General features: G+C 41.5%; 1 protein-coding gene across 1 annotated transcript; it reads left to right on the forward strand.

Moving 5' to 3' along the window:
* Positions 1-3,326: 3,326 nt before the first annotated feature.
* On the forward strand, positions 3,327-15,540 carry gabrg1 (gamma-aminobutyric acid type A receptor subunit gamma1). The gene is made up of 9 exons (XM_034857720.1): positions 3,327-3,702; positions 7,723-7,883; positions 9,505-9,572; positions 10,703-10,923; positions 11,205-11,287; positions 13,134-13,271; positions 13,384-13,536; positions 14,093-14,295; positions 15,153-15,540. The coding sequence occupies exons 1-9, from the start codon at positions 3,626-3,628 to the stop codon at positions 15,432-15,434; spliced, it is 1,386 nt and encodes a 461-aa protein (XP_034713611.1). The 5' UTR covers positions 3,327-3,625; the 3' UTR covers positions 15,435-15,540.
* Positions 15,541-15,713: the final 173 nt, after the last annotated feature.

A 15,713-nucleotide genomic window follows, 5' to 3' on the forward strand; every position in this document is an offset into this window, starting at 1 on the left:
TGTTGACAAACCTGTTATTCATCCGCCTAGTATTTCAGTTTTATAGTTTTTGCTATAAAACTGACAACAGAAATATAGAATTTTGCCCATTTCACAACTCTCTGCAATCCAAATCAAAAGCCATTGGTCTCCCCGGGAGGGATTCTGTTGTTAGCCACAGTGTTTCCATCTATTCCTCCACAGTTGTTCTCCAATTTTCCTCCAATCTGAGGAGTAATTCTAGTTGGAGAAATGAAGATGAATTCTGACTGACTGAGTTCCCACAAATCAGAAAGGTATCACTGCATGCTGTGGAAAATTTGAATTAAAATGATTTTTTTCATCACATCACTGGATTGCAGACCCCTTAATTACCTTGCTTTTGGTTATGCGGATATCACATATGTATCTTTGACACAGTCAGCTGTTTGGTGCACAGAAAAAGAACACCTACTGTAATGATGATGAGCTGAATGATCTATAATATATTCAGTCATAGCACTGGCCCGGCGGATGGCATAGCTGTTCACAATGATTTTATCATATATGAATAATCTCCCTCTGTCACCTCTGCAGCCTCCGTCAGCAAGACCCTGCGTCCACAAACAAATACAAACTAATCTGATGGGAACAATAGTATAGAAACTGAGTAAGGCAGAAATGTGAGTAAGGCAGATTATTCCATTTATTTTTATTTAGACTGCAGAATATTTCAATGTTGCTGCATTGAATAGATTTATAGAATTACATTTTTAGGTATGAAAAACCTACACCCAATCAAGGTGAGGCTTCTTTACGGCAACAAATCTCATGTCTACACACAAATCTCATGCGCAGACCCAAACCAACAGTGAATGTATCTACTTATTTTAATTAATTCATTATTGGGATGTTTACACCCCTCCCCCCCCACCCCAATAACCAAACTGGCCAGTGCAATCCACCGCAAAAACATATATTTTTTTACATAAAGGAAGACATTTGCACCATAAAGGGATGCAGAAAAGTCACAAATTGTTGCGGGAAAAATTCCCCAGAATGCAGAAAAGGAAGTGTTTGACGTTTGAAATTTCAATTTTGCCCAAAAGTGGAGATCTCACCCCTTCCAGTGTTAAACCCAAAGCTACGCCCTTGGTTGGGTGTGTATCACAGCCTGATAAATCTTCCTCCTCTGTGCCGTAGAGCTCCGTTGTTGCATAAAACGCATCAATGAGCCACACTGTTACACTGGCACACATGTTTCATTAGCAGGAACACACACTACCCTGCTGCCACAAACAGTCACTAGACTTTCCCCTGGAACTGAGGAACTGTTTCGACCGTAGGGACTAGTTCTGGGGGCTTTGTAGTGGGTATTACTTTCTGAAAGTACAGGAACCTTCAGGGTGGGGTTTGCAAGGAGGACCGTCGCTGATTGGTCAAACACACACCCCTTCAGGAGCACTCTCAAATCGATTTGTGACCATTTTAGGGCAAGGGGAGAACACTTCTCTTTGTTTCTAGAAGTTAGGCTTTTGTTTTTGGCTTCCTGACTCATTTTCTAAAGAAGACAGAGAGAAAGAAAGAGAGATCGGGGAGCTGTCGCCCCACACCAAGCTGCAGGCTGTTGCTTTGGGTTTCATGCCAATGAGAGAAATTAAACTGATTTTCTGACGGTTTCTCAGTAATTTTTTTTTTGTCCAAGTGTTTTTAGATGAGACGGGAGGAATCACAGAACTGCCAGCTGCAAAGTGTGTTTACCCCTGTCACCCCCATCAGCACTCAGCCTGTCTCATTTCGCCTGTATGTCAGCAACCTCATCTTCCTCATCTTCACGGGTCTTTAGACCGCGGTGGAAAGGCACACAGCCGTGGGCAGAAGGAATCTTCTAGTTCCTTCAAAACCATTCTGGTGACTCAAAAGACCCCAGAACCCTGTGTCGCCAACGGGGCTCAGAGCACCAGATGTGGATTAATCTGCAGCTGAAAGTAGTCCCCAACAAATGCACCATTTCCTCTCTGAGTCACGTTTTGGGATTGCCCAGAAAACGTTATTCTGCAAGGTCTGTTAACTGAAGTGCTGATGAACACAGAGTGGCAGCTTTGATGAGAAGACAAAAGCATGTGGGATTTCTTGAAATTGGTTTCTTTCATATTAGCTTCGTCATGCTATTTAGGCACAAACAATTAGTTGATCCAGTTACTTAGCAACAGGAATACTATTTTTCCCACATTAAGTTTACTCATCAAATTAATTTAAGTCATTTGTTCCTTGGTGGCAATTAAAAAGAGCTGATTTTGCCTTAAACAAAGTAAGTACGTTCGGTTTGTGTGTGTGTGTGTGTGTGTGTGTGTGTGTGTGTTTGACTGACAGGTGTCTCCACCTGTCACAGTGTGCTGTGGTCGCTGTTTGCTAGTCCCACATCTGTTTCATCCAGTTGTCTAATCTCTTTCATCCAAATTCAGATTTTTTATGCTTTCAATAACTGATAATGATGAAGAGCGGTAAAGCCACATTCCAGCCTTCGGAAACACAGTGATGTCACAGACCTGACACAGGAGTCTATGGAGTATACTGTATCAACGCATTCTCATAAAGTGGTTGGTGTCACAGAACAAAATCTTCATTTGTAAAGTAACTAGTAACTAAAGGTGTCAGATGAATGTAGAGTAAAAGTACAATATCCCAGTTTATGGTTCCCAGAACGTTCTGGGAACGTTCGTTTTTGGTTTGATGGAACGTTCCCTGGTTGTGTTTTGGTTAGTCAGAAAGTTTTCTTAACGTTCTGTTAGTTGTTGGTTACATTCCCCATTGCAACATTGCAACTTTTAGAGAACGTCCCCCTAACATTATCCTAATGTTGCCACCTTTAGAGAACGTCCCCCTAACATTATCCTAACGTTGCAACCTTTAGAGAACGTCCCCCTAACGTTGCAACCATTAGAGAACAATCACCTAACGTTATCCAAACGTTCTTTTATACCTTCCCCTAACCTTTGAAAAACTCTAACCACCATGATCCCATTGTGATGAATACTTTAAACTGTCTGTGCATGAGCAGGAATGAATTATTATCCATTAGCAAAAATTAATGAACAGGTAAACCTAATGGGATTTAAAATTTTAGTATACAATATAAAAAATTGCTTTCTGAAATATAGCGAAGAAGAACCAAAAGGAGGCATGACAAGAAAAGACTCAAGTAAAGTACTTAAAATTTGTACTTAAGAAAAGTACTGAAATGATTTAAGCTAGGCTACTTAATTTCATTGTAGCCAACCACTGGCTTTCTAGTGATAATAACAGTATTAACAACTCACAACCAGTCGTTAGCCAAGCGGCTAGGCTAACGACCCTGGCCGGTGTCAGAACCGCCTGTTAGCAGCACTGCAGATGGACTAAAGCAGAGTCAGCTCTGCCACATCCTCCCCCTCCTCACACACACACACACACACACACACACACACACACACCATGGACGAATTTCTCACATCCTGGCGTCGCTACAGTTAACCATCATCGGCTGCATTAACCTACACGCGACCTGACGCTAGCTAACCGTTTTTTTCTGTTTTTTCTCCCCCTCTCTCTCTCTCTCTCTCTCTCTCCCTCCCTCTCTCCCTCTCTCTCCTCGTGGACGCCGGGTTCTCAGCTGTGGAGAAGGAGAATGAAGCGGCTTTTTGTCAGAGCTGTGCCGGACAAAGCCATGAACCCCTGGCTGCTTTTGGCTCTCCTCGGACTCTGGTAAGTGTGGGGCTATGTTGACGTGAAGGGACGGGGGTATATCTCCGTCATGATAAGAGGAGGGGGGGGGGTTGACAGGGGCAAATGGTTGCAGATGTTACCGCCGCCTCCAACGACAGGAATCGCTGCATCTTGTCAGCTGTTACCTGTGATCACTGTGCAGCGGGTCATTGTGTGAGCGGGTGGGGGGTGGCTGGTGGGGGGGCTTTAGAGGAACACATTTGATCCGCGGAATGTTTGCATATATTTGCAATATCTGCATTTTCCTAATCTTTGCGGTACCCATTTGATTTGACTCATAGTGTGTGTTTTTGGAGAGAAGAAACAGGGTGGCTTTATTCCACCTGCCTCTTCTAGAGGGTCTGTCCCAGGGGCATAGGTTTGGGGGGGGGGCATCACTGGGTGCCCCCCCCAGACCCTTTTGAGAGTCAAACACTTTATTTCCTCTGTCAAAAATCGTTGCAGACATGCTGTATTTACATGTAAAAAGGATAATCCCCCCCCCCCAAATGGTTACTTATACACTTTTTGGGGGAATGGATTTTATGAGGGGGGACAAACCTACTGCTTCCTCCACCCCCCCTGGAAATATACACCTATGCACTGTCAAATGGCAGAATATCATGTGGGCTATTGATGGACGGGTGTGTAATGATTTAGCACCCCCCACACAGGAAACCTCTGTCAGTTGTCCACGGAGGTGTAACTTGTACCCTGCTGTGGACAGGTCTACACTCCTCCAGATTACAAATGTAAACATATGAAGCCGAAGCTGCTGATCCGCTGAGTAGACTGGCGGGTCTGCCTTCAACACATCCTTCTGCATATTCACAGACGCCTGAAGGTCACACGCGATTTGTCTTAGAAAGCTCTAATTAAATATAACAAAGGGACTAAAAAAAAATCCTTACCTTTGCCAGATTTGTTAATATATTTCAGAACAAATTTTAAAGTTTAGTTTTTGTTATTCCATTTGTGTCAGTTTTCCAAATGCCATTTCACAGGTGATTGATTTACATTTTGTGATCTGTTAAATTGAAGTAGATGTGGTGTTGGGCAGGACTCAGAGTTGTACTTATTCACGTTGTATACGCCTGACTTTAGGTACAACGCTGAGTCCTGCCACAGCTAGAAGGACTCGGATTATTTGGGTGTTGTGGCACGTGTGCAGAGTGGACGGGAGGAGTACAATGTCCTTGTGCAGGACTTCTGTGACTGGACCAATAGGAACCGCCTCCTCCTGAACACCACCAAGACTGAAGGCCTTTTATGGTTGTTTGTAGAATCAACAGCAAACCCCAGCGTGTTGTATTTCCCCCGACTCATATCTTGGTTCCCCTTCTCCATAATCAACATGAAATCAATGATAGAGGGTTAACTTGTCCTGCTACAGATTCCCCACAGAAAGCACCGCAGAGACACGTTGTTTCTCTCACTCTGGCTCTAGAGTCGCCACTCGCTCCAAAGCTATGGCATCACTCTCTCACTTCTCCCTCGCTCTATCACCCTCTCCCCAGTTACACACACACACACACACACACACACATGCAGTACACACTCAGGCCACTTACGGCTAGGCTAACGCTAGGCTAAAGCTCTGCTATAAATATATATACACTACCGGTCAAAAGTTTGGGGTCACTCACAAATGTCCATTGGACTCCATTCTAGACAGAATCCCAGCTGAGATCAGTTGCCTTGTTTTTTTTAACCAGGGAGCAGTTTCCAGATTACATTATGTGCTTACATAATTGCAAAAGGGTTGTTTAATGTTTTCTTAGTTAGTTTTTTTAAATAATATCAGATTAGTAAACAAAATGTGCCTTTGGAACATTGGATGAATGGTTGCTGATAATGGGAAATGTAGATATTGCATTAAAGATCAGCCCCCCCACCCAGATCAGCTGGTATCCTGTCTATAATGGAGTGGAATACTTACTGAAAAAAAACTTTTGACCGGTAGTGTGTATATATTGTTTTAAACCAGAAACACGTAACACAACATAAACAGATTTCCTTAACATTAGTTATTTGAAGTTATTTATGAGTTCTCACTAAATTAATATGTTAGTAATTTGTTTTATTGTCACAACAGAAAAGAGGAACATCAAAATATATTAAAGGTCTGATAAATAAAATGCATAAAACTACAAACTTAAGATATGAAACTTAAGTCCTTTGAACAAAAATACGTTACCCAAAAAAAATCAGTGTTACCAACAGGGACAGTGTTATTTCTGTTAAAGTGATAACACAGAGTGGTAAGGTTCATTTCTGCTGCACTAGGTCATTGTGCCCTGGTTGAAGTCGAGACCTTTACCAGCAGGGTCATCTAACAGCCTGGGCTGAGTGCCAATTCCTCAGGTCTCTGTACAGCATCAGGTCCATGTTCATTATCAGAAAGCAGCTGTACACCTTCAGCCATGTGTAACCACCTGCAATAAACACAGTGGTGTTTCAGTCCCAAATGACAATCCTAAAAATACTCTTTTCATTTGGATTCACTAAGCATGCTGCTGCTCTAAATCCTCTGGGTGTTTTGTGACTTATGCCCAAAAGCATTTCCTAGAATAAAAATATGTTAGGTAGCTTAATACTTCATAATGTAGAAACAGAACATGGAAAGTGGCTTTATTTAAACGTAATCCTGAAAAACTATATATAGTTCCAGTGTTTGCAGAGACATGTTTGCTGATACACGCAAAAAATACATGCCTGCTTTATGAACAAAATCTGTCTTTTGTCCCTGGAGAGTACTACTACCGGAGGGCTGCACCGTCATAAAATGAGAAGCAGGATTTCTGGAAGAATTGAGTTTATGTTTCGTTCATGATTCTCAGGGAAAGTATTTATTTTCTACAACCAAAAGAAAGGATTGCTATTTGCATTATTGCCTTTATTGTAAACGTGCCAAATAAACCAAGTGAGCATATGGACTTAAACAACATTTATTAAGGTACCAACATGGACAGAAACATACCCCTAAGTAAAAAAAAAAAAAAAAAATCGCTATACCTATCCATCCATCTCCATATCAACCCACCATGGACGGTAAAAAAAAGAATGACATGCCTCCACTTTCTATTATTCAATAATTAAGTAGATATGTCACAGCCATTTTTTTCCCAATGGCCACTCAAGGTTTGTAAATCCCCCAAAGCACCAGAAGACTAAAGGTACTAAAGGTAATGGGGCCGCTAATGAGGACTGATGAACAGGTGAAACACACACTCCGTACCAAAGAAGAGTGTGGACTGGTATCTGACGAGATGCCACTTCCCCTCCTGGGGACTGCCAAGGTGCTCTTGAGCAACGCAGCGGAACCCCCCCCCCCCCCCCCCCCCCCCCCCCCCCGCAGCCACTTGGGGTGCTGGTCCAGCGCTGGCAGCCCACTCACTCTAACATCTCTCCATTAGTGCATGTATACTGTGGGCATGAGTGTGTATTTCAGGCCTGTGTGTAGTGTGTAATAACAAAGTGTAAATTGTAATTTCCCCATAGGGGAACAATAAAGAGTATAAAATATTAATTGTTATTTAAAACATAAACATGATCAAATAACAGGCAACAGTAACACACAGGGGATGAATTGACAAAATAAAATAGGAACATGACACGTGACATGACACATCCGGCCCGACGACGTAAAAACAGGACAGCTCGGACTGCAAACCAGGTCGATTAGAACTCTCTTTAGTGGGAATTTTTGATCCATGGAGGTTTTATATTTGTTCAACTTTTTGTCAGGCCTAGAAAAACGAGCAAGGGTTCTTCCGCCCTAAATGGAATAAGATTGCGAGCAGCACTGAGTCTTTGGAAAATTGTAAACCAATGCAACTACATAACACGTTTGACCTTTTCATACCAAAACAACTTGCTGTACTGCTACTGCAAAGCTAATCCATACCTGCAAAAACACTCTTAACATATGTTTTCTGGCATTCACAGACACCCACCGAATTATATCTAAATACTGTACATTATTGTGTCTTACCATTGTATCTTTTTTCTGACCCACAGTGCAGCATTTGGGCCCAGTAAACAGGAAGAAGAGGACTATGAAGACGTGCCCATAAATAAAACCTGGGTCTTATCACCGAAGGTCTACGAGAGCGATGTGACTTTGATCCTAAATAAACTGCTGCTGGGCTACGACAACAAGCTGCGGCCTGACATCGGAGGCAAGTCAAGTTTGTCCTCTGGAAATCTGGTTGAGGACGAAATCTAAAACTGGTTGTGCCTTGTTTTAGTTTTGTTACCACAGAATTAGCCTGTGAAAAATGGCCTTGTGCAAATTACAACAGCTGCTGCTGTCAGGGGAAAACCTTGTGTACAACCTTGCTCAATTTTTAACACTCTTTTAGACACGTTTTTACATTTATGTTGATTTATTCCCCACCTATGCTTGTTTATTTATTTAATTAAATTATGTATTATTTTATTTTTTCTATCAACACCAGTATATTCACCACTAGACCTATGTATTTATTTGCACTAGTTTTACACTTATGTTGGGGAATGCATGCTCAATAATTGTATATGAGACTTTCTAGTTTTTGTGTAAGAAAAAAGCTGAAATTATGAAGGATTTTGACTAATGGTTAAGATCAGAGGAATAAAGGTAATGTAAAACAGGATAATGCTTACATAGATCAATACATAAAACATAAAAATACAGAGATCCTTAATATCCTTTGTGAAGAGTCATTTATGGAACCATCCATGTTATTTTGGGGCAAATTTGGTTTAAAGAAACTCTAATTTATAATAAAGAAACTTTGAAAATGGACAAAAAACGGGAGGACACCATGAGGGTTAAAGTGATTAATTGTCCTTACTAATGAAAACTAAGAAGAGTGATGCGAAAAATGCAGTTCATCAGAACTAACAGGTCGCTTTAAGGATCTATCTATTTTCACAATGTGCTTAGATAGACATTGATGCCACAGAAATACAGAAATACAGAAATAAAAGAGAGCATGTGTTTCTGTGCCTGTGTATTGCAACTTTAGTTATTTCATAGTTGTACACATCAGGATATGTATTTTGCTAAATTGTCTTGAAACTGTAGATGTTCCAACTTCCAGGGACACTGAGCACCTTTAGGACTTCTGTTCCATAGCCTTACATGTTAGTGTATTATTGTAAAGGTGTTCATGCAGATTGAGTATTTAGATAATTGAGTGGTTGTGTAATAATGACATGACAAGAGTTGGAAAGTCAAAAGTTATGGAATATTCTGATCTTCACAAAATTTGCTTTGTTTGATAGTACATAAAGGGAGAACAGATATTGGGTTCCTAATACCAGATATATATAAAAAATATATGGAATAGCTTTTAAAGTAATTAAGTTATTGGGTTTAGAGCTGGACATTAAATGGATTTTGGCATTTTTTCACAATTTGAACTGTCCAACCCTAATGTGCTCCAGTCCTTGTCAGACCTGCGTCTTTATCAGACGGTGGTCCCGGAGTGGGACCCAGCGGAAATAAAGCGACATCACTTGGCACCAACAATGCAGGGACTTGACCACGCTTGCAAATATCAACGCAACTTAAATTGCCAAACGATTGGGTTTACTGACAATTCAGTGGAGCTCAAGTGATCAGATGCATACTTGTCTTGAGCTTTAATAGGCAAAAAGCAGGCCCACAGTAACAGAATTGCGATAGGATGCTGCTTGTTGTTTCACTTCAGGTTGATCAGACAGACAGCATCTTTTTGGGCATCGGCTTACAAACATGTATGAAAGTTAATGCTGTCTATGTCAGTGCAGTGTGTCTTGTGTTATGTTTTTTAGTGAGGCCGACAGTGATTGAAACAGCCGTGTATGTCAACAGCATTGGACCAGTGGACCCCATCAACATGGTGAGGCTGCTTTTTCTGATTTCCCTTTGCTTTTCCTTTGCTGGTATAATGGAAAATGGACTGATAAATGTCCTACAGTCCAACTACCGATAACTATGTTCTTCTCTTGAAAAAACCCACCTGCACCGCAGCTTTAAAAGAATAAACACACCTGCACCGCAGTTTTAGAAGAAAACAACGCTACAGAGCGAAATCAGGATGCAGCGGCTCAGTCAGAAAAGCAGTGAAATACACGCGACTCACTAGTTTTCCTCCTGTACTTTGTATTTTTTTGTATTTTTCCTTTTCTCCCGTTCTAATCCAATGACTCTGGTCGCGGCGGGCGATGGGGCGGTGGGCGAGGCGGTGCTGATCTCCGACATTTGAAGCCTTCAGTTCGTATCGATGATTAAAATGATTATTTTACAGTACAGTAGTCATTTGTAAAAAAACGTTTCTACAGTACTTTTATTTGTTAAACAAATGCTTGGGCCTGTAAAAAGGTTTTGTTCTTTGGTTTCAATGTATTACGGAGTATTTAATCATATAATAACTGTAAAAAATGAAAACCAAGGGTTCACTGTATTAGGAAGTCATCGGGATTCATCCTCTTGGTACCATGAATGTCTATAGAAATATGAAAAGCCATCCATCCCATAGTTGCAAGTGAACGTACATTCTTTCAAAGTTCCTTGGCAATGGTATTTTGACCCAGTGTCCACAGATGAGTTTATCCAGAGCTTTCAACCTCCATCCAGTGAGATACCATTAAAAGTGCCGGACAAAGCTAGTTAGCTGACTCGTTTTGAGATTTATTTGTTTCAGTTAAGCCAAATTTAATGGCAATTCATGTAACAGTGTTAGAGAGCTTTTAGTCTAAAAAAGGTCAGGGAATTCACCAACGTTATTAGCATTTAAGAAAAGTCAGCGGACCATTAAAGTAATGAGCATTTCTGAAAGTCAGGGGATCACAAAATTATTTACAAATCCTCCTGAGGCCAAAATGAACATCTGATCCAAATTACATAGCAATCCATCCAATTTCATCCATCCTATTTACTCTGGGAATTCTTAAAGTAACCATTTAAATATCTTCTGTATGTTGTGTTTTAATTGGCTTTGTTGGCATGTTTTCCTGAACTCTGTTGCAGGAATACACCATTGACATCTTCTTTGCCCAGACATGGTACGACAGCCGGCTGAAGTTCAACAGCTCGATGAAGCTGCTCATGCTCAACAGCAACATGGTAGGCAAAATCTGGATCCCCGACACATTCTTCAGGAATTCCCGCAAATCAGATGCCCACTGGATCACCACTCCCAACCGCCTCCTGAGGCTGTGGAGCAATGGGAGAGTCATGTACACACTGAGGTAGGACAGTTAGCCGCCTGGTTGCTAAACCTTTTGGTAGCAATTTAAAATGTTCAACTCTTCAACAATCTTTGTTGTTTGTGCAGCGTTAGTGTGTGTATCTGTATTTATATCATGTAGCTCTGTTTTAGGTCTTGATCTCTTTAGGTTTGATTCAATGGCATTTGTTGATGTAATACAGAAAGAGCATGAAGTACCTTTACTATGTTCAGTCACACTTGGGAGGGAAAGAAACAACGCTGAGATTTGCTTTTTCTCTGTCACAATTCTGTTTTTGTCAGGTTGACTATTAATGCGGAGTGTTACCTTAAGCTGCATAACTTTCCAATGGATGAACACTCGTGTCCACTGGAGTTTTCAAGCTGTAGGTGGTCAAAGGTTTTCCCCGCCCCATTTCGACTTCAACTTCCGCAACTTTCCCAGAGGGAGAAGCTTCTGTATGGGCTAGCATAGTTGCTAAGCCATTGTTCCTTCTCCTTGCCAAAAGGCTCATCTGCTTGAGGCTGCCCTTTCTTAGCCTGTACCAATCTATCATCTGCTCCACCAGTGGAGAGAGGAGGTCACACAGTCCCATTTTCTCCGACAGACTTAATGAATTATGCACCTTCTCCCTGTTTGATTCATGCTGTCTGTGTCATACTCCATTCGTCTTCTGCATTGTATTTTAGCCTCTCATGTCTTGTCATGATCTTAATATTCCACACAGTAGTGACAAATGCAATACCATTCCATGGAGTTGAGAACAACTGCCAGTGCAGTCACACTAAATTTCATCAAATGAGCATAAACAATGGTAATTTCATCGTCAAAAACTGTAATGACTAAAGAAACCTTCCCTGAAAAACAACAGTATTTGTCAAAATGCCCAAAAAGACGTATTTTTATTGTACGTCTTTTTAATCATACTTAGTTGCAAGCATTATCTTGCAGTTGGGCGAATAAATGCTCTCCTAGTAGCAGTGACAGCAGTAGTGGGACAACACACATCTAAAAAAGAGGGAAGTGTGATCAAAAGTCAAAGCATGAGACTTTAACACCAGGGACCTTGGGCTGGGTCCTGTCTTCTACTAAAAGTCTTTTAACCATGATCACAGTATTTCCCTAACCATAACCAAGTGGATTTATTTGCCTATAATATTTAACCACAGAGATGACATATTGGAAAACCATCATGAGAAGTGATAAAACAATGCTACGGGCCATTTTAAAGTTGAAAGTGTAGTTTAGTTTGAGGACAGATGACGCAAACTCATTGTTCTGGCTGTTCCCATGCACTGGAATTTGAATGTCTTACACATATTTTTGAATTAGAATGCTTTGGGCCACGTAGGTAGGAGGTAGGGGGGAATAGGTGAGTTGTAAAACATAGATTTTCACCCAGGAAACGCTTGTTTGTGTGTGTGGCGGGAGTGTCTTATCTTAACTAGTTGTTTTGGTGCCTAAACTTAGCTGTCGGCACTCCATAATGCTCACTTTTTGTCTTCTAACCTTAACAGTAATGTCCACTGAAAGAACTTGTGGTGCCAAGTACCCGGCTCAGATTCACTTTCGGTCAGGTAAGGCTTCTGTAAACGCCCGACAGCTCACAGGGCTCTGAAGCCGACTCCAAGTCACTTTTTCTCGGCTAAATTTAACTGTAAAGATTGCTAAACTTAACTGTTATATTCACCGGTTCATACTGTCTAATAGTTTTTCTCACTTTCTCATAAAATAGTCTAATTTATGAATAAGAATCAAATTTAGAATTAGTACAAGCTCAAGTAGAATACAACACTGTTAAACATTACTACAACCATATTAATTAATGAAAGGGAATTCCTTTTCCTTCATAGATGCCAGGTAGAGCACTTACTTTCACACTATGAAAGTAAGGGAGTCTGGGAGTACAACCCTTAACCTAACCCTAACATCTGCACCCTTCTACTGTACAGTATATTAGGCTACAGGTATGCCTATCAAAGTTCACGTTTACCATACACACAGTGTAATATGCATTGGATGACATCTTGCTCATTTGAAGACATTTCTTGAGACTGGGCAGGTCCGTTCCATCTTGAATGCTCCCCTTTGCCTTGCCATGGTGCAATGTTGCCTTGTGATGTGAAGTACACTGACTGACTATTTGATCTATAGGCATCAGAAAGGCTTCTAATTAATTTGTTATGTGTCTGTCTTGGGGGTGGGGGGTGGCCCGGGGGGGCTTTCTGTAGATGGTTATCCTAAGAATGAGATCATGTACCGGTGGCAGAGACGGGCCGTGGAAGTGGCAGACCAGCGGTACTGGAGACTCTACCAGTTTGCCTTCGTAGGGTTGAGGAACTCCACTGATGTGGCACACACCCAGTCAGGTAAGAGATCACGGCCAAGGCCTCTTACATGTTGCCAGTCTCCAGTTTTACAAATTCAGACTAAACCAGACCTTTGCATGTGTGCATGTCTACCCTATTGTAACACTTTCAGGGGAATATGTAATCATGACGATCTTTTTTGACCTGAGTCGGAGAATGGGCTACTTCACCATCCAGACCTACATTCCCTGCAGTATGATCGTGGTCTTGTCCTGGGTCTCGTTCTGGATCAACAAGGATGCCGTCCCAGCTCGCACATCTCTAGGTCTGATATGTTCTTACAATTCATACACAATTAAACTGAGTCAGAGTCCATAAGGCCTGGTTCTGTAAATGGTTGTAGTGGAAATCTGATCAATTCACACCCACACAGTCCTGATGAAGCAGATCAGCTGAGTAGTTGATAGTGAGGCTGGTTGTTTAACTTGATTGTTGCTTATTTAGTTATTGCCTTAGAGAAATACTGAATATTTGATGTTTAGTGGCTTTAAACTTGTACTATTAAGTTTCAATGATTACCCCAATGCCAGGAAGAGGTAATTGTTTAAGACGTAGGGTTATGGTTAGGGGGTAAGGGTTTAACTGCCCACACTAATCCAGTTCTAGCTTTTTGGCAAGGAATACCAAAGGGACAAGGTTGATCTAACATTGAGTCCAACTTTAATGAAAGCCTTCATTGCTATGGAACTTCACAGAATTGTTCTTTGACTGGTACATAAATATTCTGCCAATATCATCATATAGGACACACACTTCAAATAAATGTAGATGAAAAGTACTTAATATTGCACTAAGGAATTTTTTTCTTTGATTCCATTTAGGTATCACCACAGTCCTAACGATGACAACTCTAAGCACCATCTCCCGGAAGTCCCTGCCCAAGGTTTCCTACGTCACTGCCATGGACCTGTTTGTCTCTGTCTGCTTCATCTTCACCTTTGCTGCCCTCATGGAGTATGGCACTCTGCACTACTTCACCAGCAACAGACAGACCAAGAAGTCTAAATCCAACAATAACACACAAGTACCTACCACTCATTTTCTTTCCTCTTCTTTCCGTTTAACCTACTGAATTGTTTTTGTTAGTTTAGTAAGTAAGTAATTAGTAAGCATTCCACATTATTTTTGCTGTAAGCACCACAATGCTGTTGATTTTGAACGCTGTGGTCTGCGTCGGAAGGAGGTTAGGGTAGTTTGGTTTCCCTAACCCTAAGGAACCCTAGCACTAACCCTAAGTAACCCTAACCCTAAGTAACCCTAACCCTACCCTAAGTAACTCTACCCTAAGTAACCCTAACCCTAAGTAACCCTAACCCTTAGTAACTCTACCCTAAGTAACCCTAACCCTAAGTAACCCCAACCCTAATTAACCCCAACCCTAAGAAACCCTAACCCTAACCAACCCTAATCCGAAGTAACCCTAACCCTAAACCAGCACTTTCAAGCCAGAGGAAACCATAAACGTTCACCCAGGAAATGTGTGTTCATTCCTCAGGAGTGTTTTAATCAAAACGTTCTTTTCTCTAATCTTTTGGTGCCTAAACTTAACAGTTGTCTCCAAATGGCGTCATTTTTTCTCAGTTTAACTCAGTGGTGACAGCCCCTGAAAGGACCGTCATCTGGCGGTGCCTGTACGTAGCTAACAGTCACCTATTGGCAGATAAACGCAACTACCAACTGACGCTTATTTGACGGAGCTCTGCAGCCGGCGTCACAGAGCAACTGATTCTCGGCACCGCTACACTGTAGCCGACGCCACGTGACCCACGAGCTGGCAGTGGCCTAGTTTCAAAGGATATCATACGAATTGGTGTGCATCATTTTCTGTACCATATTGTGCGGAGCCATCCATGAGAATGTGTTGGTGTGTTTCCTTCACAGCAGAAAGCACCCAGCATGGTGAATATCCGACCTGGCACGTCCTTGCTGCAGATGAACAGCATCGTGCCCTATCACGAGGAGGCTGACTATGCTTACGAGTGTTTGGATGGAAAAGACTGCACCAGCTTCTTCTGCTGCTTCGATGACTGCCGCACAGGTGCTTGGCGCGAAAACAGAATGCATGTGCGGGTCTCCAAGATCGATTCATACTCACGAATATTCTTCCCCACTGCTTTTGGCCTTTTCAATCTGGTTTATTGGATTGGTTATCTGTATCTATAAAACCAGTACCTCAAAGAAGGGCAGCTGGAGTTTGACATATGCAAGCATTTCACATTAGCATAGCTGCTCTTGCAGCATCAGAAGTAATAGCTACTTAGCAAACAAATCACTGTAGAAAATGTGCTTTCTGTAGGAGAGAAAGCTCCAGTTGGAGTTAATTTTGTACTTACATCTATACATCTATTAAATACACAAAAAACTATATAACACACTAACAGACATGAACATTTAAAAAAACATAATAGGAGCTCTTTAATAAATGAAGACAAATCATGACTT

The sequence above is a fragment of the Etheostoma cragini genome, chromosome 20 (assembly GCF_013103735.1).
Source record: "Etheostoma cragini isolate CJK2018 chromosome 20, CSU_Ecrag_1.0, whole genome shotgun sequence".
NCBI classification, from domain to species: domain Eukaryota; kingdom Metazoa; phylum Chordata; class Actinopteri; order Perciformes; family Percidae; genus Etheostoma; species Etheostoma cragini.